This window comes from Micropterus salmoides, unplaced genomic scaffold (assembly GCF_014851395.1).
Source record: "Micropterus salmoides isolate LMB-PRFRI ecotype aquatic unplaced genomic scaffold, ASM1485139v1 Ms_hic_scaffold_16, whole genome shotgun sequence".
Taxonomy (NCBI): Eukaryota; Metazoa; Chordata; class Actinopteri; order Centrarchiformes; family Centrarchidae; genus Micropterus; species Micropterus salmoides.
The window spans coordinates 17022134-17049380 of NW_024040707.1; the positions used below are offsets into that span (position 1 = coordinate 17022134).

A 27247-nucleotide genomic window follows, 5' to 3' on the forward strand; every position below is an offset into this window, starting at 1 on the left:
AAGCCTTGCATCTATGCAAGAATTAGTTCCTTAAAAAGGATTTGTTTCGTTTTGTAATCTCATTATTAGATGACAGGTTTTACTTCATTTCCTTTTACAAGACAGCATTTACCTCTTGCAGCAATATAAGCATCACGTGGAGGGAGAAAAAAGGGTCAAGAATTTTTATAAAAGGAAGTTGCCTAATCGTTTGTCAATAAGACAAGTTGAACAATTATCAAAGAATGATCTGGGAGCTAAACTCTTTTCTTCTTCTATCTGTTTTGCTCCCCATGGTGTTAAATTAAGCACGGAGATTCAGTTCACTCAAGTTTATCATCTCTCTGTCATCCTCATTCAACTTAATCTTTAAAGATGGAATGAAAATCTATTTGAACAAGTAACTGCCCTGGAAAAGGTAGGACTTTTTTTTATCACAACAGAAGTCATAATTTCTTTGAGAAAAAAACAACATTTTTATTGTAATGTCACAGTTAGTTAGTGTATGTGGTATTTTTCTTTAACTGATGTTGAGTTTTACAAGTAGTTTTCCACCCATGGGTACTGGGTAAAGTTAGCCCAGTCCTGAGTTGGGTCAATTTTGTGTTCATATTTCTCTGAACTTAAAGCACAATTGACTTCTTATTTGTAAATGCATTGTCCTACCTTATGCATAGCATATAAACACAAACTAGATAAAAGTAAGAGTAGTTCTTCTGCTGGATTTCTTCCCTCAGTGTTAACTGTGACTTGGAGAATGTAACTCAATGTTCAACATAAATATTCCCCCCACAATGATGGAGAGCAGACATCTTTTTATCGCTGGGAAATTAGGCAATGGTTAGAAAATATCCTTATAGAGGACCAAAGTGGTCTGCCAAGCTGAATGCTAGAGGGAAGAAGGAGTCAGACAAGAATGGCATGGTAGTGAGAAAGGGGGAGACGGGCTACAAATGCTTAGATGATGTATTTATGTGAATATCACCAACATGTAGTTCTCGTCAGCCACTCACATGTCCCGTCTGTCTCAAAAAATTAACTGTCAACTCTCAAAGCAGCAGAGTTTGTGCTGTGAGACTCATTAAGGGAATTGCGGAGGACAGAGAGAAAACAAAACAAACAAAAAAAAAGAACGGGAAGGGGGGAGGGGGGAGGGTGGTTAGTTTGGATGCTAACCAGAGCAATGCCAAAAGAGGAAAGGCTGATGAGACTGGGACAAGACCACTATGTCCCAGCTTGTTGTGGGCTGTTGGCGGCTCGGTTGCTATGTGGTTCCAAACATGTGAACAAGAAAAACGAGCGCAGGTCATAACCTCTATGAAAATAGAGAACAAATAGCTGACTAGATAATTTTACAGCTCAACATGACAGGACTTAACAGGTCCATCGGGGGGCTGGCATGGCCAGTTGCTCTGTTCTTTTAGCCAACAGGACCATATTTCATACACACAGTGAGCCAGCCATAGTTTTAAACAAATTTAAACTGTTGTCTTTTCTATTGTTGAGTATATTCAGAATTTGAATAAACTCCTTATTTTTATCCTTGTCTCTTGAAAGGGTGGGGTCAGTAATAGCTGTTGTTAATATAGCTGCTGTCTGTTACGCCCATGTTTGAGTCAGGGCCTGGATCCTTTTCGTCAGCTCTGAAGTCATTGTTGATGACAAACTGTGATATCAGTCGGATGTGAAGGTCAACAACAGTCTCAAACGAGGTGAATTAAGTTGTTTGGGCTGTTTGTTTTTTGAAAATAATATTAATGAAGCTGTGATCCCAATACTTAGATCAGTTGTGACAACACAAAACTGAGAGAGACTTTAGCAGTGAAGGAGACTTCTATCTGTGGCAGCATAGCACCATCTACTGTTTACACTGCAAGCACTGACTGTGTTGTCATTTATTTTCAGAGAACAGTCTGTGTTCTTTTGTCATGTACTGGGGGTTGAGTAGTTCAAATGCAAGGTTTTACAAATGGTCACAGACAAGTTATTCAATGTCTTCATCCAGCTGCATGTCTGCCTATACTTGACATTGAAACAATTTGGAAAAGTATACAAAATTAAATAAATTATAAGAAAAAAATACGGTGATACCACACCTTGTCTCTACTCGGTTTCTGTGTAGGTGCAAAGTCTGCAGCCAGAATTCAACTTCATCCTTCTCTCTTTAAATGCAGGTCACCGCCTTGTCTAACTTGACAGCTACTGCGGAAAAAAATGAGAAGAAGAATAATAAAAAAACAGTTAACGTGCCACACCACATGTTTGCAGCTCCTGCCAAAGTGAGAGGTTGTCTGGGGTCACCTTCTGAAAAAAAACCTTTGATCAGACAGTCTTGCAGCGATGAGGTTTCCTGGCAACGCATCCATAGCTGAATAGTACTATTATTTGTAAAGTAGCAGCATTAGTGAGGGTGAGAGCACATCTTGGTACCTGGGGAGGGTGATGATGTGAGGCAAGGCACAGAATTCAGCTTTCAGTGAAAAGAGAGCAAAGAAGAGAGAGAGAGAGAGAGAGAGAGCGGGCTCTGTAACATCCCCTCTCATTTTCTTAAGGCACCAACATTTATCAGGTATAGACTTCAACTTAACCACAAGAGGTCAGCATATTCTTGTAAAAATCCTGTCCAAGGCATGCGATGTGAACAGAGAGAAAATGTGTAGATGTATGTGATTGGCACACATTCCCTGGCTAATACAAAGATAATCTGCAGTATACAGGTCTGAATTACCAGCTGGTGGAAGCGGAGGGGGGCTGACCCCCAAGGGACCAGATTCATTGTGTGTCAGTTTGTTTGAATGGAATTTGATCATTTGCGAGTTTTCTTCAGAATATGCACCACCAAAGAACAAAATAAATCAAGATGATGAAGGACAGGTCAGTGCATCATCATTACCAGTTTTGTCTAAATGTCTTGTAAAGGAGCATTGCGGCAAAATGTACATATTCCTGCATGCTCCTAAAAATGCTTTTGTTTACCAAAGAACTACTTAAAGGGAGTCAATAGGGGACTCCAGCTATTTTTTGTCAATGGGGCTTTCTAGTAAAGTAATGTATATTATTCATATGCTATACACTACGTAGTACCGTTACCATGTGTTGCAAAGTACTTGTTTTTCTTACGTTACTGCCAAACCAGCGTATAGTTTCTGAATTATGTTGGATGAAATCTGATCTGATGAATATTTCTCTCGGTTGCCCTACACTGCCCTTCTTGTCAACCTACATCTTTTAAAAACAAACTGGTGACAATAGGAATGACATGGCTTAAGTGAGTGAAGAAATATTGCAAATGCATACCATGAAAATGATGTGACTTGTATGCCATTGCCCTCACATTCACCAGATCTCAACCTAGGGAAGCACCTATGGGATATTTTGGACCACATTTGTCACCCATCTGTATGTATTTCCTCACGTACACAGGCTCACAGGCATTTCCCACAGCTGTGCTTACACCAATTTTCCAAGGTGACAGGAATTCTGCTGCACCGCTGGGAACACCACAGCCAATCCATCTTCCCCTGTGTGTATAAAACGCATAGCTGGACTCTCAGGCTAGTATGGTGGGAACGACATTCCTTCACCCTAGGAAGAGTCGACTCTGCTACTGGCTGCTGTCCCCTGTCCTGGAATAATGCTGCAGTGTCAACAGAGATTTAGCGATTTAGAACAGCCTCTAATAGTAACAATATATTTGAAGAAATAGAGAGCAACATCGGGGATGTTAGGAGCAGTGGTTCACAACCTTTTGTGCTTGTGAAATGTTATGAAGCAAAGTCTTCTTGTGACCCTTTTGTTTCACGGGGCATTTTAGGGGCCTTAAGAGATAACTAACTAACTAGGTAACTATTGAACTAGCAATTATTAGAGAAAAGCAAAAAACTAAAGCACTACTATGTGTTTTACCAGCTAAGCACCAAAACAGTAAAGTTGTGGAATAAGCCGAAAGATGCTTAAAAGCGACCCAGCATTGAGGTGGGAACTGCAGAGCTAGGTGATTATTCTCTGCGGGTGTGTCATTACAACCCGCCTCTTCAATATTTCACATTTTCATTGAATTCATTATTCATATAAACGTATTGATAAGAGCGGCAAGAAAGCCAACATGTGAACACTATCTTAAACTGACACAAGAAACCAGGCAAGTACTGAGGTGTTTAATAAATAACAGCATGAACAACACAACAACAACAACAACATTAAAAGCTTGAATTCATTTTGTATATACACATACTGTATATATTCATATTTGACTGTATAAACCATAAATATGACATGCAGTCCTCATAACTTAAAACAACCAGGACTTCTTAGACTGAGGTAGGGTCAGGGACCGAGGGGTTGGATTGATGAAGCTGTTTGTGTTTGTGTGTGTGTGAGTATGTGTGTGTGTGTGTGTTTGTGTTTGTAAGTGTGTGTGGACTGAATGCTATATTCACTGTGTGTGTGTGTTTGGAGGTGGGGAAGAGGATTACAGTATTGGCAATAAAGCTGCAGTGGCTGTTTAGTAGAAATGTGTGTGCTTGGGTCAAAGTTCAGTGGTCAGGAGTTGACCTCCCCAGTTAGTGCCCCATTTTTCCCGCCCAAGACTTCCGGCTGAGAACACACACACAGGCGGCGTTGATGCGGATGAAACGCCACGCTGTCCGTTCTTTGAAGGTGGTCAGGGCACTTACAAATATGTGTGTGTTGGTGCAGTAGGAGTTCCAGTGGCGACTGTCAATGCCGCGACAGCCCGAGTTGCCTGATTTGGAGCCCTGTTTGCCGCCCCGTCCCCCCGGCCTTCCCCCATTTGCAGTCCCGGAGCCTCTGTGTGTGGGGGATCGGCAGGTGGTCTCATAGAAGAACTGTTTCTTCACCACGTTGTTGATTGTAACGTTGGGCAGGACTGTCACCTCGTTCCCAGCTATGTCTGTGGCTCGTGTCAGGTTGCCCACCCAGGTATTTATGCTCTCACATACTGAGTACTCTCCTCGGTGCATGTTGTGTGATCCTGCTCTGCGCCGTACCCTCACCCCCCTCACCCGTTCAATGTCATAGCCCTCACCTTCCAGGGCATCATGTGATGGGGGCACCTCGCTGAAGATAACACGTGGCGAGGAGCGGTAACGTCTCTTGGAGAACAACTTGGGGTCCACCACTGGGATGGAGGGGTCAGGGGGGGAATCTGACGTAGTGCGCTTGGCGACAGGGCTCCTATCCTGGGTGTGTGAAGCTGCTGGATGGGGCCTCTTGGTCCTATGGTGGCTGGTCCTATGATGCTCCTGGGAAGAATGGTGTTCAGAAAGGTAGTCCCCTGCTGCTGTCTGCTGCTGTCCTGCTCTGTGATTGGCTGCCATCTGCTGTCTTAGTTTGTGGTTGGCTGCCCCAGCGCTCTGGGCCAATCCACCTCTCATGTTCAGTACAGCCTGGACGCCGATCAGGAGGAGCAGGGCCAGTGGTGACGACCTCATGGGCACACGTCCTGAGCCGAACACAAGAAAAACAAAAGTTCAGAGACAATCATGTGTATATCCAAGGTAAAGACGTACATGGTTTTCAAAACAGCAATAAAATAAAACAACAATTACATTTTCCTAAAAGCCTTTTTAAAGTTCTTTGGAGTGTCACCTTATGTTGCCCTTATATTAGCTGTATTCAAGAACAAAGCTAATCATTTAATTTTATTGTGATTCATGTGAATATACCCTGGTAAAATATCATTCAGTATAACGCTAAGTGAATTTAAAAAAATATGCCCATGCATAGAATGGCAGAAATATAGCTACCCAGAAAGAAAGAAAATTATTCAATTTTGAATACCACATATTTGATGCATCACGGGTACAACTCAAAATTTGGAGTATTTTTACAACTATTTTCTGTCTTACACCAAAAGAAAAATGCAAAAATCAATGAAAAGTATTTTTCACTCCATCCTTTTTTTCTGAGTCAATTAAAAGTTATTTTATTAACATATAAAATATTGGTGTTGTATGACACGTATCACTACCACCCAAAAATATTAATTAAATGTGATTTCTTTGGCTGACTATTATTAGTAGCAGCAATAGTATTTTTCTTTGAGGGATTCTAAAATTCATTCAGCATAACGGGTGACATTGCAGTTTAACATGAAACTTTTTTGGTCAAAAAAAGGATAAAAGTGCATTACTGAAAGACAGATTTCATTGATGTGCATATTTAACAGGCAGTACTTTTCATCCATCCATCCAAATAATAAAAGTATGTTTTCTGTGTTGTACTGAAAGCCAAGCATTTTTGTTACAAATGCTACTAGAGGGTGAAAAAGGAAAATGATAATATACTTCAGAGAGATTTACTCACTTCAGCCCATAGCTAGAGGGTCTTCAATGGGTCTTCTTTTTGATGTCACGCACTGTCACATAATTACCATCATGCAATATGCTTTAAAATGTCTGTTTATCTTTATTATACTGAATGACATTCACGAAGCACGAAAGTTTGGACAGATTTAGTATTATTTGTTGCAAACACCAACACAACCATGCCATGTGTGTTCATATATATTTTTAGGATGAATTTCTACATTGTACAAACACTTTTGCCATTAGAATTTTAATCTGGACAGTTACACTGAAGGACATTTTGACACTTTAGAGCTCAAAAACTCAATTTAATTTAGTTTAATAATCTCGTCTTTGACTCACATACATACAGCTTACATTCTTGTTAAAACTGCTGACGGACAAAAAGAAAACAGATACATCACCTATCAAGAAATACTACCAAACATTTTCTAGAACCACAATCCAGATACTCAAGCGTGATGATGTGCTGTTGAACTTTATTTTACTCTTGGTCACACAAAATAAGCAATTTGATGCCATTTCTTAGGGCTCTGAAAACCTGAGATGGGGATTTATCATTACTTAATGAAGCATAGCATTAGTCTAGTTCAGGCAGAGCACCGCTTGTAGGCCTACTGGCTGATTGGCATCAGCTGTTTGCAACATGTTTACAGTGAGTGACTGTGTAGTTGCTATGCTGCAGAATCTGTGTATTCATGTGAAATCTCTAACAGTCTTTCGTTTGACCAATGCAAAAAATGCAAAAAATACATGTTTTGCATTGGTATCGCTAGTGTTTGCCTTGTTGCTATGTCCACAAAAATACATTTGAAGATTCCTGGATGGGCTCAACTTGTTTTGGGCACATTTTCCCCTGACGGTTAGGAGTTGCTTTGGATTTAGCAGTAGCCTGGGAACCAGACAAATCTGCGAACTCATGTTTTATTTGCTCTGGTAGATCACTACTTTACATAAACTTTGCTTATGGTTGTCCATGCCATAATGGAATTCATAGCTAAACCCCTACTTATTGCTAATTTGGTTAGCTTTGAGAATGCCTGGCTTTTGACATTTTAGTTGTATGTTATTTCCCTTTTATCAAGATACTATTAGCATGCTGCAAAATGTTCATCTAATCAATAATCTTGAGATACCTATGCTTCACATAGATTAGGTACGTTATAGTTATATACAGAATATTTCCCTTGAATTGGGATGTTTATGTTTATGTTTATGTTTACGTTCTGGGGCGGCAGTAGTTCAGCTCGGCCCAGAGTTGCGTAGTGTGGACTGGTAGCTGGGGAGGTGCCAGTTCACCTCCTGGTCGCTGCTGAGGGTGGCCTTGAGCAAGCCCTTGAACCTTTAACTGCTCGGGGTGCCACACTGAGTGGCAACCCCTCACTCTGACATCTCTCTGTGTGTTATTGATATGGGTCCTGTTTGCGCATGTGTGTTTCAGACTGTGTATAATACTAACAATAATAACAGAGTGAAAAAACATTGAATTTCCTCTTGCGGGATTAATAAAGTATATCTTCTTCTTCTATCTGGCTAGCCAGGATCTTGCGCTAATTAATAATTAAATAGCAAGCAATAATTGTGTTTTGAGGGATCTGCTCTGTCAGCAGAATCCTCCTTGCTGCTCAATTTCCTTGAACTTCTAACCTCTAACAGTAGAGCCTTTCCCTCCAAACCTAACTGTGAAACCACTTGCTTAACCTAACTTTAAGTGTCTCTTATTGAAATGAAGCCATGTTCAACATTAGTTGCGCTTGTGTTGGCTCATTGGCGTTAGCTGCAATATGCTCACACTAAACTCCCTCCACCACTCCAACCTGTTATATTTGATGTTGTTGATTTAACTAAGATTTACGTTCAAGTGTGTGTTTATTAAAGGGGGAATTCACTCTCTCGGCAAAATCCTCCTCCCTGCTAGGATTCATTGAGAGGTCCCTCAAACAGCAGAGTCTTTTCCATCAGATCTTACTGTAGGGGAGACCCAGGATAGTTGTAACAGCACCACTTTTACCATGAAGGGATGACATGTAATCAATTTCATGTGTGACCACTTTCTTCCTGACCTTGCACGTGAAATTTCACAGCTGTGTGAAGAAGTATGCAGATTTTACAACCAAAACGCTGATGTTCTGTTGATTTATTTTTATTAGTGCTGATACTGTTTTAAATAACTAAGTTATAATTGTCTAACTTGTATTAAGGGTACATGAATCTTGTTTTGTGTGTTGCTGTGGCGAGTGTTTATGTGTACCTGTGGAATGTGTCCAGTTGAAGTGGGAGCCCCTGTGGACTCTAGAGCCAAACTCCAGTGCAGGCCGGGCCCCTCATGCCTGCCATCTGGACCCTCTGAACCACAGTTCTGTAACACACAGACACACACACACGCATACCAAATACTTAACTTAAATATATGGATTCATGATTCAGCTTTTCATATATAGTAAATCCCATGTTGTCCAATCCATATTTTACGAAAACCATTCACCATTTCAAATAACAAATACTGGTAATTGAATTAATGTTTCTGCCATTATCAAGACTAAACTCAAATAAATAGAAGGGACATGCTTATGTGGACTATTCAAACAACTTCAACACTTTCTTTATTTCTCATGAACGTACAGCGAGTTATTTCTTTGTCAAGCACATATATTCAGCCCATTGCACATGTGATCACTAGAATGCTGTATATCAAACACAGCAACACATCTTCTTGCTAAAAACATCATATTCTCACTTATAACATTATATAAATGTGAGAGAGAGAAAGAGAGAGGAGAAAACAAAATGGGGCTCATTTCTATCCTTGAGATAGCACATTGGACATATAGTAGTATAGTATAAGTTTTCTTCTTTCAGTGGTAAAATAGTGCAAGACGTAGTAGAAGTAAAATGTCTATAAGTAAGGTAAACACATTTAGAATTGTAGATGAGGTAGTTTTTGAGAGCAAAACTCTCGCCTCTCTTCCCCTGACCACCACTGCTCTCACAGACAGACACAATTTACCATTAATTGACCTTGTCTCATTCAAAGCACACACACACACTCTCCAAGCTTAGACTTGCCATATGCTGGAATGTGTGGAATGTCACACCTAATTTAGATGTTACACACACACACATATATATATATATATTGAATGTAAAGTTCAAGTCACTGCACTGCATGCATTGTAACAGGAGATGTAAACACATGCGCGTACACACAGATTGTCACACACGGACACACATGCCATATATGTGTACATACATGCGCATGTAGGAATGCATGGAAGGTTGTTTTTATGAATAGTTTGCAAGCCGTGATGTTTACGAATACCCCCCCCCCCCCCAGCCCCCACCACCACCCCTCCCACCACACACACACACACACACACACACACACACACACACACACACACACACACACACACACTCAGAAGGTCACTGAGGTGAGTTTAAACTGGTGTGTCAGTATTTTGGGATTATCTGCAAAGTTAAAACACACCTTGCTGGTGTTGGAACACACAGTTTATTAGTGCTGTAAATGTTTAGCTCAACATGTTTAATTTTACAATCTTGTTGTGAGAGGTACAGCATCCTGGCTGGATATATAAAAAAGCTTAGGATGTGATTCTGATTAATTGTTGAAATCTTCTAGATAAATTATTTGCATCGAAATGCCCCTCAGTGTGGCACATAATAACCAGAAGAGGTCAGTGTTGGCTGCATAGACCAGAATTCAAAGGCCACCTCAAGCATTTAGCATCTGAAATAATTTTTTCATCATCATTTTTTTTTTACTACAAGCTAAGAATGTGATGTGTACTCAAATAATGCATTTAGTACAATTCTGCAGAAGTGGTACTTTTCTTGAGTATTTCTATTTAATGCTACTTTATCCTTCTTTTCCACAAAATACCACATTAACTATATGTACTGGTTAAGATTTTTAAGCTAGGATTCAGCTTTTCAAATATCCTATTGTGATATACTGTATGTGATGTATGTGCACAATTAGTATTTTATTAATATTACTTATCTATACATCAAAACCATACAAATGATATGATGAACATGAACATATATGAATATTATGCATTACTGTAAAATAAATAACCCAAAAGCATGTAAAATAGTTACCTCAAAACAACCACAACGTAACATACATAACATACATAACATACATATATATAATGATATATATAATTATTATGGCCACTGTCTTGCTACAGTCACCAAACACTTGCTCAGTGTGGGAAATGTTGGGTCTCTGTAAATAACATTATAAACAGTACCGTCTATACCTGCTCTATATGAAAAGTCCAGAGAGATGACCTGTGTTATGAACTGGCTCTATATAAATAAAATTTAATTGAATTAAATTGAACATTAAATGGTGCTTATATGTTAATTCATCAGTACTAATAGTCCAATAACATAAAAAATCTGTGGCCATTCTACTAAATTATTACTTTAGCAGATAAAACCTAGGCACTTTTACTTCTTTAAATGCAGGACTAACATGTTATTAAATACTTTTATATTGTGGTATTGTTTACTCAAATAAAATATCTGAATACTTTTTGCCTCATTGCAATTGCAAAACAATCAAGTAATCTTGTAAGATGGAAAGCGCTAGAGACTTTTGCGAAACTCACCTACCAGTGATATCTTTTGGCTTCAATAAACACAATCATACACACACACATGGAGCTGGTCCAAATAGGCAGTGAGTTGATTCATCCAGGCTGAAGGGCAGCTCACTATTTACAGGGAGAGCCGGGAGGATCCTAATGTTAAAAATATGTGGCTTGTGTTTAATGCCAGTGGAGCCAGCGTAAACATTGCAGCGCAGGGGTCAGAGCAGTTTAGAGAGCACCTCTGACTTATAGGATTACTTCAGCACAGGATCAGAATATGTCTGGCTGTCTATCTGCGCTCCCATTGCTGTTTGTTTGTGTTAATGGTTTTGTGGAAACAAAACTGCACTCTGATCCAGAAATTGTGTGCTAGCGTCACTGGAAAGTTAGATATTTCAGCCACATCTGAGAGTGCTGACAGGGTCTGGAATAGAAAATGTTAGATGAAATGGTCCAGTGGATTTTACAAACTAACATACATCCTATATCAAACTGTGGGGGGAAAGGCGATCCATATGGTGCTGATATAACAGGAAGTCTCAGATGGCCATGTGAGGCTCCCTGCATTTGACATGCACGGAATAGGGTGAGCTGCTTTCCTCTTTAGTATTCAGGCAGACAGATCAGAGCACACAAACACACATGGGACATGCCCTGAAGAATAAGAGAGCCAGCAGGAGACAGTCCTGCTCACATGTGTCAGCCAAATAATGACAAAGGTATTCCAAAACTGTTTAAGCAAATACCACAGAAATGACAGACACAGTATGGTTCATATTTCCAGACACTCAACATACTGTATTAATACACACTGATATAAACAAAGCAGTTGTTCGATATCCTTTTATGATTCATGCCTTGTACAGTTTGCACCAGGAGGATGTTTATGAGAACATACTTTGTAAAACAGCCTCATGTGGTTGACGTCCCCTGCTCTAAAGAGGTTTCTTTTCTCACAATAAGCTGATTCACCAGCTTTGCCAAAATGTAAATCAAGACCATTTCTGTTGAGTTATCCATCACTTTCATTTTGGTATAAGCGTACAAGGTACCACCTTGCACTTCCTGGTTAAACAAGTTTGCCAAAGCTGATGAAAGTATTTGGAAAGAAGACATAAGTAACGCAGCCAGGTTGTGACCTGGAAAACCAGCATAAGAGGAAAACACCTCAGACAGAAACAAATTACTTAGCCCAAGGCAGTGGAGACTGGCCACACATTTACTGTTACTGAGCATGTAGTGCTAGTAACACATTTTCATTTAGTCTGCCTGTCCACAAGATGCTCCATTTGTCAGGATCTGGTATCTACAAGCTGCCAAATTACTGCATGTGGTTACAGCACAATGTGTTGATGGTGATACAATGACAACAAGGCAGGTGGGCCAAAACATGAGGAGTTTAGGAGAGCGTTGCCTGCCATCAATCCGAGGTTAGTTTACACTTAACAGGGTTTTCTTCCGAGCTGCGTGATACATTAGTCATTAGATACAAGTACATGTTAAAAGATGTGCAGGAGCGGCACATCAACAGTTCCCTCAAACAAACACACACCTCTCTCTCAGAGAGATGACAACGGCATCAGATTATGAGGGAGTGAGAAGGAGAGACTGACAGCTGCAGAGACAGAGAGAATGAGAGAAGAAAGAGACATGGAGAGAGTGATGTGGAGAAAAACAGAGAAAGGTAAACAGTTTTTCTGTGTCTTTCATCAATTCAGTGTGGCGCAGTTCCTCCTACTGTCATCCACTGGAAATAATTAGGGATGGGAGGGATGACTGCTAGGTCAACTTGCCCTCTTTTCACTTTTACACAAATCCAAATGTTGGAAGATATATTTATTTCCTCTTAAGAAACAGCATTTAATGCTGATTAATCATTGTTTGAAAAATGCACTTAAAAGGATCAGTCTTTGAAGGCAAAATAATTCTTACTTTTGGAGAAGGTTTAAACTCTTCAGTTAAAATGGAGGATCGCAACAGAATTCAGATGTCTTTTCTCATGGTGCCTTTTCACTTGACAGAGCCATCAAATTGTATTTGCCTCCATTTCACATCCAGTCACTGATTCATCCACAGTTGCAATTAAAGCTTGTCATGTATGGGAAGACAATCTGCTTGTCACAATTTAGACAAGCCGCCATGTGAAACTAATACAACAGCCAAGATACCGCAGTGAATCAAGTTTTTGTCACGCAAAGTGTGACATGCAGACAGAGTCTGTTAAAAGCACAATGAAGTTACACTCTCCAAACGTTCTTGAGAGGCTGTCAGTGAGCTGGCTATTCTTGGGGACCCTTAAAAAGTATTATATATGGGATACACAGCACAGGTCAGACAGTCAGAACAAATAGCGCTATGAAATAAACTTAATTTTTTTTTTTTTTCACAAGCCAGAAAATTCTGTAAAAAAAACCCATAGTGCACAGCTTATAATTCTGATTAATTCAATGTTATGGAGAACACTGGTTCATTTACACAGATGCCATAAATGAAGTAAATTAAGATGGGATTTATTAATATAAACTAAACCATTTGAACTAGCTTGAAATTGACTGTTCATGTTTGCACAGAAACACATGTTCGTTCAGCATTTTCTGTAGTTAATAAACATTTCAGTAAAACTCAAATTACAATTGTACTCCTAATTACTGTGTTTATTCATTGTAGACAGTTTTAAAAATTGTGTTTGGTATTATGTATGTGCAGGAAATATTTTCGTTGCCCATATCAGATAATAACTGACTGAACTGAAGTGAACTGTTCTGCACCTTTGTTTCTCAAACCGTCCACAGCTTTCATTTCAGGCTGGTGAACAAAAAAGTAAAAGTAAACGTTATCGACCTATAGACATGTGACAGTCGTAATGTGAATAACAGAGACGAAAGAGATCAACTTCTGCCCTGTCCCTCATCTTCATGTTTAAAAGACATTTGCTGTGAGAACCAAGGCACCTGTGTTGCATCAGGGATACTTCAAACAGTAAACACAGGAAGAGAGAGACAGGCAGCATCAAACTGACAGGCACACACAACCTGTTAAAGCACTTGACTCCTCAGTGTGATGATAAATGATGCGATATACCGAACAAAATAATATTTACTGTACAAACTGTTATAGTGCGAACTGGCCAACCCCTACAATATGGAAAAAAAGAACATATGTACATGTCTTGACATCAGCTTGTTTTAGCTTCAGGTTTCTGGGTGCAACAATAAAATGTGCCTGGCAACCACAAGCAGGTAAATCTATATCCAACTTTCAAATGTATTTCTATAAAAATAAGTAGCTTTCTAAAGACTGACCCTTCATTCAACTTAGCTGGCTGATGCTGGCAGCCGCACAGAGGCAGGTACTTTTATTTCACTCATCCGTTGAATGTTTCCCAGCTCAGTGTCACTCTGCCAATAAGACCTATGAAATATATTTGTGGCTTCAGGTTTTATGAGCAACCATTTGAAACAATTTTACTTGTAATAAAACAGTAAATGAACATGGTGCCATGCAGTGAGAGGGGGTATATCAAGAAGCCAGTATTTGAAGTTCTTTTTTGTTTCGATCAGCAAGTGTACATTATATGCACAGTTGGCGCCTGTAGGATTTAACATGAAACATGTACCACCATTTTACACAGCTGTGGTAAAATAAAAGCTTTTCTATCTGTGCAGGGTATCTTAAGAATATCAAGGAAGCATGGAGCCAAGGTGTGGAAACTAAAAGGAACAGACTTTGATAAAGAGCCAATGTCTTCATCCTGCTGTTTCGTGACTTTCTCTGGTTTATCCAGGTTCTCCCTTTCTGCTCCTGAAATTGGACCTAATGTTCGTTTTTTCTCTCACGGTTAAAAGCCAGAGGTAATGTCATGCAGACATGGCCATTTCTGTGTCCAACAGCAATAACAGATTTTTAGCAATGTGCAAGCACATGCACGTGCAGGTGCAGAGCACTGCTCTTCTGGATCTTGTGCGTCCTTTCTATCATTTCCTTGTGTTTTGGGGGAATGACACAACAATTTTTCTGATCATATTCATATATCTGAACTACCTTCCCCCTTCCCTCCCCTCCAGTTTTCAACTTGGCCACGTCAAACCTGTGGTTGGACTGTGGTTGTTTGTTTGTTTTGTTTTTGTGTTGCAGGCTACAAATTATTGGCTACTGCTTCAGAAGCTGTAAAGTGATTTCTCTAAAGACCTGCCAAAAACACAGACAATTCGATCACAATTCCCAATGGAATTTGTCTTGGAACTGGGATATTTAAAACAGCTGGACTTGTGTCAGCATATGGCTCCACTTTTGAACTTTTTCACTAATGCAAACTGTCCAAGAAAAAGAGATTTTAAAGCTTCTAGTTGAATGTAAATTCCTACTAATTAAATTGATCCCACACACCATCAGACAATAGGTGCAATATACATATATGAATTTTGGCTTACTATACACTCTTCATGTCTTCAAGGCTCAAAGGCACTTCAACTTTGACAAGGCTCCAATTCCCGTCCAAGATAATGAAACACATTTCCAGGAACCACAGGCCTTAAGTTTGGCATATTATGTATGAAGGAGGCCTGAAGCAGATCTTATAATTAGCTGAGATTTCACACGTCTTCAGCTATGCATAATGCTACACTTGGTGAAGCTTTAAAGTCAGCATTTGGCACAATATTTGTTTCGGAGTCGTTTTTTATTTGGAAGGGCTACCTTGAAACAACACAGAGACATGAGTATAATGTAACCTCAGCCTTTTCCCTATTGTCACACATTGTCCTATGGTAAGTCGAACAATGATTCATCATAATAGAAAGATTGAATCCTTGCGGTGGTTATGAAATAAACAACATTTTAGCTGACAGCAAAATTCAGCAGTAATTACATTTGAAAGAAAGAGTTGAGTAACACATAGAAACTGTAAACTGAAACAATGCATCTCTTTGTACACCAAGGAATATCACAAGTTGTTATTGTTTGTTTAACATTGTGGCTTCTAGCACTTTCCCAGAACAAAACCTGCCTACTTTGTAAAAAAAAAAAGTTATGTAATACCAATGTTTCTTGGCTATATGTTATGCATGCATTTAGAAAAGCATTTGTATTTATTACAAAGGCACTATGGCAACATTAGTGAGCCCACTCCTCTAGCAATGCCAACACAATGGCCATGAAGTGATTTGGATTTATATCACAAACTGAGAATTATCTTGCATTAATAAAGCTAAAAGTTTATATTATAGAGGAAAAACAAGGGTCTTGCGCTGCGAGTACCATGTGGTTTGCCGTATTATATGCTTTTCCTGCATCATTAAACAGTGCCACATTAGCTACAATGCTAATGTTGCTAGCAGTAGATCGCTCTGTTTCAGAGATTCAAACACTGCTTTTGTAATAAGCAAACCAAACATATGTATATTAATTTGTTATTGTAAAATTTCAGAAATTCAGAAACACAAGTTATTCTTTTTCATCCATCTTTCAAATCAAGTAGTGATCAGTAGAGATTTGCTGCGCCAGGTCAGCAAAGCTCAGGTCACAGTTCAACAAATTTGAACTTTGTGGACATTAACGTGAACACTTTGTTTCTGAGACAACTGCTGTCACTCGATAATTCTACTTTCAAAGGAATTTCATATACACTGAACAAAATTATAAATGCAACACTTTTGTTTTTGCCTCCGTTCATCATGAGCTGAACTCAAAGATCTAAGACTTTCTCTATGCACACAAAAGGCCTATTTCTCTCAAGTATTGTTTGCAAATCTGTCAATATCTGTTAATGAGCACTTGCCGAGGTGTGGCATATCAAGATGCTGATCAGACAGCATGGATATTGCACAGGTGTGCCTTAGGCTGGCCACAATAAAAGGCCATGCGAAAATGTGCAATTTCACTATTGGGAGGGTCCGGGAGGTCCAGAAACAAGTCAGTCAGTGTGACCACCATTTTTCTCATGCAGTGCAACACATCTCCTTCGCATAGAGTTGATCAGGTTGTTGAATGTGGCCGGTGAAATGTTGGTCCACTCCTCTTCAATGGCTGTGTGAAGTTGCACTCAGGTCGATACCCTGATGAGGACGACGAGCATGCAGATGAACTTCCCTGAGACGTTTCCTGACAGTTTGTGTAGAAATTCTTTGGTTATGCAAACCGATTGTTGCAGCAGCCGTCCGGGTGGCTGGACTCAGATAATCTTGGAGGTGAAGATCTTGGATGTGGAGGTCCTGGGCTGGTGGACATTCCGGCAGTCAGCATGCCAATCGCACGCTCACTCAAACTACTGGCGACATCTGTGGCATTGTGCTGTGTCATGGAGCTGCACATTTTCGAGTGGCTTTTTATTGTGGCCGGCCTAATTAAGGCAGACCTGTGCAATACCCATGCTGTCTGATCAGCATCTTGACATGCCACACCTCGGCAAAGGAGAAGTGCTCACTCACAGATTTTGACAGATTTGTGAACAATATTTGAGAGAAATAGGCCTTTTTTGTACATAGTGAAAAAGTCTTAGATCTTTGAGTTCAGCTCATGATGAATGGGGGCAAAAACAAAACTCTTGCGTTTATAATTTTGTTCAGTGTATGTTGTGATGCTGTTTAATGTTCTTGATCGCTCATGAGGCTGCTGTCTTGGTTCCTAGCAGAACTCCAGGGATGAGGTTTCTTTGGCAGTGAGGCAAGACCGCAGCCAGAGCACCGTGGCTATGTTAGTGAACCCCCCCCCACTCACCACCACCACTGCCACCACAACCAAGCCCATCCCCGGTCAACCCACCCTCTCCCTGCACTGAACCCGCAGACGTGGGAGGCCAGTCCTCCAGGCCTTGAACACAGGATGAACACAATGATTAACATGTTTTCCAGACCCCTAGTTTTTATGACCTTGACATTCAACAATCTTCTCATGACAAGTGGTTAATCTTTTGGCATTGTCTTGGTAATAACTCCCCCTTCCTGGTGAGAATCTAAGATCCCACAGCAGAGCAGTGAGAGGAGGCAGGCCAGAGGCAAGAATGCCTGACTGGCTATGGAGAGCGATGTAGACAGAGGGATAGAGAGGAAAGAATCAGAGACATCAAGGAATGGGGAGAGGCAACAAGTAATGGAGGGCGGGGTACCAATGGGCAATGAGATGTCTTGAGAATTTAACAAATAAAGGAGCATGTGATAGAAAGAAGCAGAACAAGGAAGGACAAAGTTACAGGGGAGCAGAAACGGATGGACAAAGAGGAGTTCAAGGACAGGGAAGGAGGGAGGAATTAAAGCTACAGGGAGTTGCAAAGAGTTGAGGAGTCAGAGACACATGCAGTTTCATTGCTGTCTCTTTTCTTCCAATAGCTTTAACAGAAAAGAACCTTCCTCTCATATCTGCTCCAGGAGACACAAAAAACAGCTGTCTCAGAGGTGTTGTAGCTCATGTTGCTTATTTACTCTAAGGGCATCCACCGGAGCAGAACTTGAAAAACTATAAATTAAACTATATCAGCATGTATGTGGTTGAAACTAAACGCTAACACAGATTAGGAGAAATAAATCTCAGTTGTGTTTCTGATGAAGATCTGACTAATGTTAGAATGAGTCATTCAGTTCATCATCACGAGTTTGATTTGAATCTTACAATCTGATATTTGTGTTTTGAATGTGTCTTTCACAGCTTGTACCCTCCACAAAATTGAGCATATAGATTTGCATGTGACACTTTGACTGCATGCTGTTGTAAACAAAACAGCGGAGGAGCGGTGAATGAGTAAATGAGTCACCCAGGTAAATTTGCTACAGAATATAAAACAAAAAATGGGCGTAAATAGACAGATGTGCTCAGTCAGACACCCACGTTTTCTATTGTGCCCCATTTGGGCTGCGCTTTCATCTGACGCCATAAGCATGGGTGTGGGCCCATAGACGCAATTTGGGTATATGTTGCATCAGACGTTAGGATATGCATGTACAGTATTCTTTTAATATTCGTACTTGTGTTCTGTAATGACTTGAAACGCTGTTGCAGTACAGTGAAAGCAATATGGCTGCAAGCAAGCGTTTAGCTACTTTAAATAAGTGCAACATGGATTTGATTTGTCGAACTTAATTATGTTTTGTTCCAGTAGTTTGGAGTGAAAACGTCAACGTTGAAGCATGTAGAGATTAAGTAACTCACTCCAGGGTACTGAAGTAAAATAGGAAAAAAACTGCACCAGCATGAGGACATCCTGCTGCCACGTGGCCTTAAAGAGCCATCAGGCATAACTGACAGCCTCTTTCCTGCAACCTCAAATCCTAATGTGGTCCTGGACTGTCAGTTGGTTGAGACTAGAAAATCTCAACAATTAATCATGCAGACTAGCACAATCAACTTTGTTGTACTGTTATACATAGATGCCTTGTCAGGACTGTATTGAATTCTCTGAAGAGTGTAAAAAAATGCAATGTTGTTGTCACTCCCAGCATTTGTTTCATTACAGTCTCACCCCTCTCGCTAAAGACTTGACCCGGCCATTTTCTATTCTGTGTGGTCTCCGCATCGTTCTGTCATCTGTCTCTCTTTCTCTCTCTCTGCTCCTGTGTCTCTCTGCCGCCCCATCTCCCTCAGTCCATATCTTCCTCCTCCACCCCCCCTCCCTCTTGTTCCCCCTTTAGCTGATATCAACCACCTGTCTGCGTGGGACCTCCCAGGCCCATCCTCTGTCTGTTAGCAGCATGCCATGTTCAGCATGTGAGCAGAGCTATGGTGAAAGAGATATGGTGGCTACTTTCCACCATGTCTGCATGTGTGCGTGTGTATATGTGGCCTGCAGCGGGGGTTAAGGTGAATTAATATTTACCGTGGAGCTGGATGCACAGGCTTAACAGAGAATCCAGCAGAGAGAAATGGCTTCCTGAAGCGTCTTCTTCCCCAGAACTCCGCATGATACGCCGTCAGTCCTCACGTTTTAAGTAAAACAAAACTTGATTACAGACTTAAACAGATTGTCTGTAAAGTCTTCACAACTCTATAGTTTTTGGAAGCCTGTCCGACTAAAACAACTATAAGAGGAAATATGCCTTATAAAATGCTGCTCATTGTGTAGGTGACCAATCTGTTATGCATACTATGCATTCCCAAATCAGCTATAGTAAGTGGCTTCACTTGTATCCTTGGGGCTATGGCGTGTATGTGTGTTTGATGAGTATCCAACACAAAGTTATACATACGCATGTACACACAAGCTCATACACATGTTCAAACCACATTCCTCTGATGTTGGTGTGGTTTTATGTATGTATTTCTTCTGCACTTTCTTTGAGTAATCTTGATCTCTGTAAATACATGGGATTTTGTAAGAACATATTATTGTATGGCTAAAAACCATATTTATAGCAAAGCGTCGGATAGCAAATGCTGATTTAGTATTATTTTGAGCCTTGAGTGAATTTGAGTATTTGAAAAGATCAAGTATTGTTGTTCTGTTGATGGCAACGAGGGAGCGTTTCATGTCCAGACAGGTTATAGTCAACCTACCAATCGGGATAAAGGCGAAGGAAAGTGTGAGTGAGACAATGTCATCACATCAATCCAAATGTACACACACACATAAAGAGCACTTGCGGTGAAACAATTCAAAACACCAGACATGCACTTAGTCAACAGATAATACCACAACACAGCCCTGGTAATTTGGTGATTTATTAGCTACTGTGTGTTTGGACTGTGTGCACATGCATGAGAGAAGAGTGAGCCATAGCTGAAAGTCATAGAAGCATTTAATGTGGAATGAGCAGGCATGTCTGCACATTTAGTTGTCATTTTGCAATGACAGTGTGCACAGACACAGAAAGAGAAACACGCAGACACAGGCAAACATAACCCTTTGATGCAGCACCTGCTGAAATCAGATCTTCAGCAGTCAAACACAAAGACTGACTGGATTCAGTTTTCAATGTATGGAAAAGTCCAAACACAGGAGTGTATTATTCTTGATTTTGTACAGTGCAAATGAGCTGAAAACCAGGTCCATATGGGAAAAAGGTGCTGGGACAAAAGAATCCTGCTCATGCCTGACAACAATTCTGTCCAAATCCAGTAAGTTACAAATGTCAAACAACGTTAGCTGTGATTTCTATTGAGTAAATTTTCTCCCAAACATTGTGAGCGGTTGTTTGTAAAGGAAACGCCAACAAGAATTACTGCATAAAGTAACTCTGGGGCTCACGTCATGTTTCCGTGTTTTCCACTCCACTCTGTGCTCTCCACTCCGGTGCCACATGCTTCGGGATCCTGACCTGCGGTGACCTCCAGATCCCCGTTCTCCTCCACAAACACAGACGTCACCCTGAGTCTGAACTCTGACCTCGTACCTCTCCCGCTGATTTCAGACAGAACACTTCAGCTGGTTCACTTTACACCAGATGTGCTTACCCCATTCTTTGCATTGACCTTTGCCAGACTGCAGCTCTAGTGACCCCAAAAATAACCAAAGCAGGGCCTAGGTTTACGTTTGGACCCATGAATTATCATCTAATTTTTCCCAAACAGGAAGGCTTTGTTCCAGATGTTCAAACATCCGCGACATCTCACAGAGACAGAGAGATATTCTTTCTTTTGCTTTGAGGTAGTATAAATGGATGTTTTCATAATATTCCAGGCTACTATGAGAGTAATACCTTCAAAATCACGTGAAATTGTTGGTACAGCACTGAAATTCCTCCTCCCCTTTTGTATCAAGGTAGTCCTGTAAAATTTATATGTTTAATGCTGTGACTTGTTACCTGGAAACACTTGTGGTAGTTTCTGTCTATAGCCATGAATCAGTGCTGCAAAATGCTGAACTACCTGTTTCAAGTTAATTTCATGGAAAAGAGGCTTAATGATTACCTGGAAACACCTGTCGTAGTTTCTGTGTATTAACCATGAATCAGGGCTGCAAAATGCTTAACTACGTGTTTCTATTTCATTTCATGGTAATATTCTCTACTTGCTCAATGTAATGTGACATATATCCATTTTAAAAACTGCACATCTGTCTGTATTTTCTGTCAACTCTACAGTAATGTTACCCTTTGCTTGTCACAGTTGGCTTTGTACGCATAGTTAATAGCAATTTTTTTTTGATATTGTATATAGTGTTTTTTATAAAGTAATTTTGGTTATCACCTCAGTGTCTTAGACAACCTTTAGCCAAGTTAGCTAGTCACTCAATGTAGGATAAAAATTTGCCTGATTTTCACAGCTTAACAAATGTTATGTCGCTATGGCTCTTTTTGCTTTTGTAAGGTCAGTAACTTTCAATTTTGGGAACTCTCCTAAGCGCTGGGTGTAAAAAAAAAAAGAAGAGCCAAGGTTATCTAATGCTAGCTAGCTAAGCTGTGAAAATCAGGATAACATTAGTACTACACTAGGTGACTAGCTTACATTACTAAACGGTAAAACAGTATTAAACATATAATTTGTACAGTATTAACTTGAAACAAAAGGGAACGTTTGGAACAAAAGGGAGGATAAATTTCAGCATTATAATACAGTAATTATTATTATTATGTGATTTTGAAGGAATTACTCTGATAGTAGCCTATTACATTGTGAAAACATCAACCTTTATTAACTCATTAGTATCAGGTTATTATTCCATTAAAGCTACAGTAGGCAATTTATTTCAGAATAATTGTTTGTTATATTTGTTGAAATTCTCTTTACATCCCAGGAGCAATCATAAATCAAATGCTCTGACATGCACGGTCTTGTGGCTGTCACAAGTGTGCTGTGACTGTAACAAGCATGGCCACTCATTTGATCTACCTGCATCCCTCTCTTCCTGTGCACTCATTGTGAATAAAAATGTGTTTTAGGAGAGTGGCTTTGGAGGAAGAGAGGGATGAGATTCAGTTAGATACTTTAAAAATCTATCTGGCTCTTTCAAGTTTCTCCAACGTTGCCTATCCTAGCTTTAATGTCACCATATTACCATTTTTTTAATTCAAATATTGTACTGTTGTAACCATTTTATTGTTCAGTTACCATATTTTTCCCAAAGTATTCCTATAATGTTGCCAAGCTATTACATGGTTATAATGTAATATAACCTGGTATTAATATAAAGTGCTACAATGTGAGACAGTGTCCACATATCGAGGTTGGACTGAAACTGCTTATATTTTGCACTAGCAGTTTTAGCAAAACATGTGACTATAACAACAGATAAAATAAAATAAAAATTATCACACTGTGTTATCTCTTGACTTCTAAGTGTCTTTAAGTTCTTGACTGACATGTGACGATTCCATACAGGACCACACTATTACTGCTAGCAGGATGCAAAGACATATAAAATATAAAAACGACCAAACAATGCAATTATTTTACATGGTAAGTCTGTGCTTGAAAAGTACATTTTCTGGGGAAAGAGGTCAAAAACAAATGGGCTATTAATTTATTAGGACAAGACATCTTGTAAGATGGAGCAATCAGACTTCATGTTTCTGTGTGAACAAACCCTAAATTAGTTTTTTGTTGCCAGCTGGCACTGTTCCAGATTTTAGTAACACTAGTAGTAATCATGTTGCATAATTCCAATGATTACTTGTCGCTGTTCTAAATTAGTTTTTATGCTAGTGACTAGTGCTTTACATTGCTTTAAAGGGTTATCGAAAGTGATCCTTTATAGGTGCTGCTCTTTGAGGTTAAAATAATGAAAATACATAACATTTTCTAAAGAAAAAAATTATAATTCCACTACACATATCAAAATAACTTATTTTCTTATATAGGGACATCCAGCACAGTGCATTCGGGTTCTGAAGAACAGCAATGTTTGTGATATACCTCAGAGGGTTGAGTTTAGGTGAAAAAAGGGTTGGTATGTTTGGTGTTAGGCCCCAAGGTTAAATCGTCAAAGTTAAACTGACAGTCCAGGTGTGCTGTCGCAGCCTCTCCCCTGCCCAGGTGTCCTATACAATGCTCTGCAGTCTAGACAGCTCACACTTTTCCATCCTTTTATATGTTTGAGGGCTGGATAATCTTCCTGTGGTAGTACAATTTCATAGATTTGCATGTCACGTGTCCACGCTGAAGAGCAGTGAACAAAACAGCCGTCGAATATATATTTTTATTAATGGATATTAATGTTGTTTATCCTGACTAAAATATTATTTTCACTGTTAGACACAACAAGCTCAAGTTTAACCTTAAAACTGTCACAGATACATTGTTGGTTGTTTGGGTAAATAACCCAACTGTAAAAACAACTCATTGTCTTGGGTGTTTTTCAACCAATGGGTTTTGTGTTGGATCTGTAAACTATGGACGGATCAAAACTGTGGTGCAGCCGTAACGTGCCGTAGCCAGAGTCAGTGGACTTTCGGCGTAACGCATTCCTTGTAATGATTCAGTTAGTTCAGTATTTGTTCCATAGTAATTTCTCAATATTTTGTACACCTAATTGTGTTACCCTTTATGTATCTCACTCTTTTCTTTCTCTCTCTCTCTCTCTCTCTCTCACACACACACACACACACACACACAAACACTCACACACAAACACACACACACACACACACACACACACACACACACACAGACACAAACACATACATACACACATGCATGCACACATAGGCGCTAACATAGGGAAAGCTGTAATTCAGCTTCAAAGGGAAACCTGAGAGGGTCATGAATAATCACAGACATCTTTGTCTGCAGGGGAAAACAGCACTGTCCATCTGCCCTCCATACACATACATACACTAGTTTATATGACTTAAGCTGTTTTTAGCAATGCCACTGGGTGAACTTTTTTGCAATTAGTAAATCAGGGATTTGAAGTGCATTGGTAATATTTATACTGAACGCTAAGGTGATATCACAAATGCACCTTCAGCCTGCAAGCTTGGATCATTCTGCATGATTGCATGACGGACAGGTGAGCCAGCAGGGGAGCCAAGATACTACATTGTAAATAGACATACTCCAATGTAGATTACAAGCCAAGGACAGGCGGTTGGTTAAGTGTAAGCAGTGGTCTAGACTAGATGAAATATTTAAGCTGTTTAAAGCTGACAATCAGACTACTTACCTAGACTGCAAAATTATCTTAGAATCACATTACATTAACTCATTTGGCAGACACTTTCATCCAAAGTGACTTACATTGGAGGAACAACATACAGTCAGTAAATTAAGATCCTCGAGCAAGCAAACGCACTTTCTCTTGGTTGTTGACATTGCTATGTTTGAGCTTGTTCAAAAAATGTGAGACAAGATATATGTTGTAGATCTGCAATGTCTACTGGTGGATATATGGTATGGTATGTTGTATTTGGTTTACCATTCATGGCGGGGCTGTTGTCGGCTTGTTGTTGGATACTCTCTGCCTGTCAGTCAATGACGGAACAGTGGCAACAACATGTTTTGATTGTCTATATCCTAGAACGTTCTCTTTCTACGTAGATGGCTTAATTATGTAGGCAAAGCCTGTGGGTGCTGTCACGACACCAACAAACATGAATGGGTTTTCTTTCCCACCCTTTTGGTTAATCATGTTTTTCTCTGAAGAGGACAAAGGACATCAAATTTATAGAGCTCATCTTTCAAAACAAAAAGGGCACAAAAACATATGCATTTTAATTTCAGCTGAACTTCAAGAGAAGGTGCTTTGAATTATACCGTATTAACCACATGGACAAAGTACAGTATCTGTTGAGATGTCATGGAAGATATACAGCCAGACTGCTGCAGATTTCTGTTTCCACTTCCTCTGCGGACCAAATGAGAGGTGATGAAAACACAGTCGGCTCCTCTCTGGCACACACTGGCAGTGAAATTGAAGCTCGTAAACAATTTAGAACATTTATTTTTGTACAGAACGGAGCACCTTTCTCTTGAGAGAGCTTTACTCACTGGTCTCTTGCTGGAAATTTTGATACATTTGCTTATCCAAAACAGACGTGTGTGTGTGTGTTTGTGTGTGTGTGTGTGACAAAAATATGCGCTGACTTATCACTACTATTTGGTATTTGGGAATTTTCTAAACCCTAACCCAGCAACACCTACAGTTTTTTCCATCTTCTTCGGACTAAAATTAAATCATAATAACACAGGTCTAACGTGGCTGACCTAATGACTGCACCTCTAGGACACCGTTCAAGCCTTTGGTGTGTGATGTTTGTTGGTGTGCGTAAACGTTCGTCCGCGGTGACATTCCTCCCCTGTCAAAGCCCGAAAGGAATTCCCTGGTAGGAGTGGCAGGCATGAGGTCTGTGTTTAGCACACACGCTTGCATCAACACACACAATTACACACAAAAATATACATATCATTGCAGAAAACATTGATCAGCAGCACACCCATACAAGCGCCAGGCCCCACCCAGACATAAGGATAACCTCAGCAGCATACCTCATTTTGGACACTGGAGATCATCAGAACCTTCAAGTCATTTAAGGATTGTGTAATATGAGCGGAGAGAAAGACAGATAGAAAAAGAGGGGGAGAAAGAAAGAGAGAGAGAAAGAAGGTAACCTGATGTCCCAGGAGTTTTCTGAACAGTGAACTGGTTCCCATTGAAGTTTGGAGAACCCCTTTTTTTCTAATCCTCACCTTTATTCTCTCTATCTCTCTCCACCCTCTCCTCTTCCATTCCCTCTCTGCATCCATATATTCCAGGAAAGCTACTGTACATGAAAACGTTGAAAGGACTGAGCCAACACAAACTTTACATTTATCACCCAACTAAACTTTTCTTAGTACCTCCTGATTGTGGAGGTCAGCAGGAATTTTCTCCCCTCCAACAGAGAACTAACAAGCTGCTGCTGAGCTCAGTCTCAATTCAGAGGCTCCACTTTTACTTAATGGCAGGTATGAAGAAAACCTTTGAGTAAATCTTCTAAGAGAGACTCTTATCTTCTCTCTTCTGTTTGTCCTAGATGCATACACATCCCTCACATTAGCACCATGTTTAATTAGAGTATTAAAAAAACATGGTAGGACTCACCACCTTGGTAATGCTCCTTCTCTGCTCTCGCCACAGTGAGTGACAACTTCCAGATCAACTCTGCTATATTCCACCTCACTATCTCCAGGCCAAGGGCAGAATTATCCCAATCTCCAAATCCCGCTCCTGCTTTTAAAGCTGTGAATCCAGGTCTCGGGCCATCCACTTCTGACTGTTTCCCTCCCACACTCTTTGGGAAATGGATTGTTCTAAAAGTTTAGTTAGAGGAGTCCCAAAGCTGCTCCCTCCCTCCTGTGTGGATCACAGCAGGTCCTAGTGCCTACCCTATCCACATGCTCCGCGGAAGAAAAAAGTGCACAGCTGCTCATAATTTACACCTAGCTGCTGTTATTCATTCTATCCGTCCATTCACA

General features: G+C 40.1%; 1 protein-coding gene across 2 annotated transcripts; it reads right to left on the minus strand.

Annotated features, from left to right (window-relative positions):
* Positions 1-4120: 4120 nt before the first annotated feature.
* ngfa (nerve growth factor a (beta polypeptide)) lies at positions 4121-27061 on the minus strand. Of its 2 annotated transcripts, none has more exons than XM_038723699.1 (3): positions 26877-27061; positions 8560-8667; positions 4121-5443 (listed from the first exon to the last, which is right to left on the minus strand). In XM_038723699.1, exon 3 carries the CDS (start codon positions 5430-5432, stop codon positions 4542-4544), a length of 891 nt encoding a protein of 296 aa, XP_038579627.1. In that variant the 5' UTR covers positions 5433-5443; positions 8560-8667; positions 26877-27061; the 3' UTR covers positions 4121-4541. The 2 variants fall into 2 exon arrangements, with proteins under 2 accessions (XP_038579627.1, XP_038579626.1); XM_038723698.1 differs by having other exon boundaries at positions 26874-27061.
* Between the last annotated feature and the right edge of the window lie 186 nt (positions 27062-27247).

What these genes read in the sequence shown, in the direction of transcription:
- ngfa (XM_038723699.1), bottom strand. Translation starts at nt 5,432, where the DNA reads ATGAGGTCGTCACCACTGGCCCTGCTCCTCCTGATCGGCGTCCAGGCT.